We start from the raw sequence: 1,459 nt of genomic DNA, 5'->3' as shown, positions 1-1,459 counted from the left end.
TGAAGTGCTCAATAAGTAAAATTGACTGAATGAATGAATGAATGAAGTCCTCTAGCGCCCAGCTTTGCGAGATTTCCACAAGGCCACGGTGCTTCTGAAGAGTGCCAGCTCCCCGTGGACAGGGAATGAGTCTCCTGTTGCGTTTTACCAAGCGCTCAGTCCAGCGCATCGGCTCCCAGGGGAGTCCAGTCCATAGCGCTCCTATGGGTGCCGAAGAGATCCCAGCGGGCCTAACGTCTCCCTCAACAACTCCCTCAGGACCTCCTCGTTTCTCAGGCTGTCGATGAGGGGGTTGAGGACGCCATACAGCATGCCCACGAGCCCGTCGCTTCTGGAAGAGTGACCGGAAGACGGCCTGATGTAGGTGAAGATGGCGGGGCTGTAGAAGAGGCCGAGGGCCAGCAGGCAGGAGGTGAAGGTGGACCAGGCCCGGCTCTTCCCCTCGACGAGCGGCTCTTCAAGATGGCAGCCGAGACGAGGACGTTTGAGCCTAAAGTGATGGAGAAGGCTGCGATCCCGCCCATCCCCAGAGCGGGACAGGACCGTCACCAGAGGGACATCGCAGTAGTACTGGTCCACCCGGTCAGAGCAGCCGAAGATCAGCTTGAAGGTGAAGGATGCGTGCAGGGCGGAGTTGGGGAAGCAGGACGGCCAGCGCGACGCACACCTTCCCGTCCATGAGAACAGCGTAGCGGAGAGGGCAGAGGACGGCCATGCGTCGGTCAGAGGCCGTGACCGCCAGGAGGAAGACATCCATCCCCTCTGGGAACACCAAGAAATAGAGCTGAAGGGAGCACCCGGCCAACGAGATCGCCGGCCTCTGGTGGCGAGGTCCCACAGTATCTCGGGCACCGCGGCTGTGGGGCGAGTGATGTCCAGCAACGACAGGTTGGCGAGGAAGAAGTACATGGATGTGTGGAGACGGTGGTCGGCGCGGAGGGAGAGGAGGAGGGCATCGTTGGGCAGGAGCGTGGCCGAGTAGATGATATCGAAGGCCACGAATCGCACCTCCGGCCAGTCCAACAGTCCCATCAGGAGGAAGCCGGTCACCCTGCTTGCGTTACCGTCTGCCATCCGACCGTGGGCAGGGAGGACCAAGGTGCTAATCCTGCTCATCTGCTGGATGACCGCGGGCGAGTAGCTTCACTTCTCTGGGCTTCGGTTTCCTCATCTGTAAAATGGGGATTGAGACTGTGTCCAGCTTTATTAGCTTGAACCTACTCCAGGGCTTAGTACAATGCCCGGCACATGGTAAGTGCTTAAAAAACACCCTAAAGACAAAAAAAAATATTCGTGGACGGGAACAGGTCTGGGGCTGGAAGTCAGAGAACCTGTGTTCATTAATTAATTAATTTATTAATTCATTCATTCTTTGAATCGTAGTTATTGATCGCTTACTGCCTACTGCGCACTTACTGCTTACTGCGTAGAGAAGCAGCGTGGCTCAGTGGAAAGATCG

The 1,459-nt window shown here is 57.0% G+C and overlaps 1 protein-coding gene across 1 annotated transcript; it reads right to left on the bottom strand.

Annotated features, from left to right (window-relative positions):
* Nucleotides 1–201: 201 nt before the first annotated feature.
* Nucleotides 202–1,074, bottom strand: LOC119922801 (olfactory receptor 1020-like). Its single transcript, XM_038742441.1, has one exon. It carries the CDS (start codon nucleotides 1,072–1,074, stop codon nucleotides 202–204), a length of 873 nt encoding a protein of 290 aa, XP_038598369.1.
* Nucleotides 1,075–1,459: the final 385 nt, after the last annotated feature.

The sequence above is a fragment of the Tachyglossus aculeatus genome, unplaced genomic scaffold (genome assembly GCF_015852505.1).
Source record: "Tachyglossus aculeatus isolate mTacAcu1 unplaced genomic scaffold, mTacAcu1.pri scaffold_124_arrow_ctg1, whole genome shotgun sequence".
NCBI classification, from domain to species: Eukaryota; Metazoa; Chordata; class Mammalia; order Monotremata; family Tachyglossidae; genus Tachyglossus; species Tachyglossus aculeatus.
Note: the sequence above shows the minus strand (reverse complement) of the source record. Positions and strands in the feature narration are given on the sequence as shown.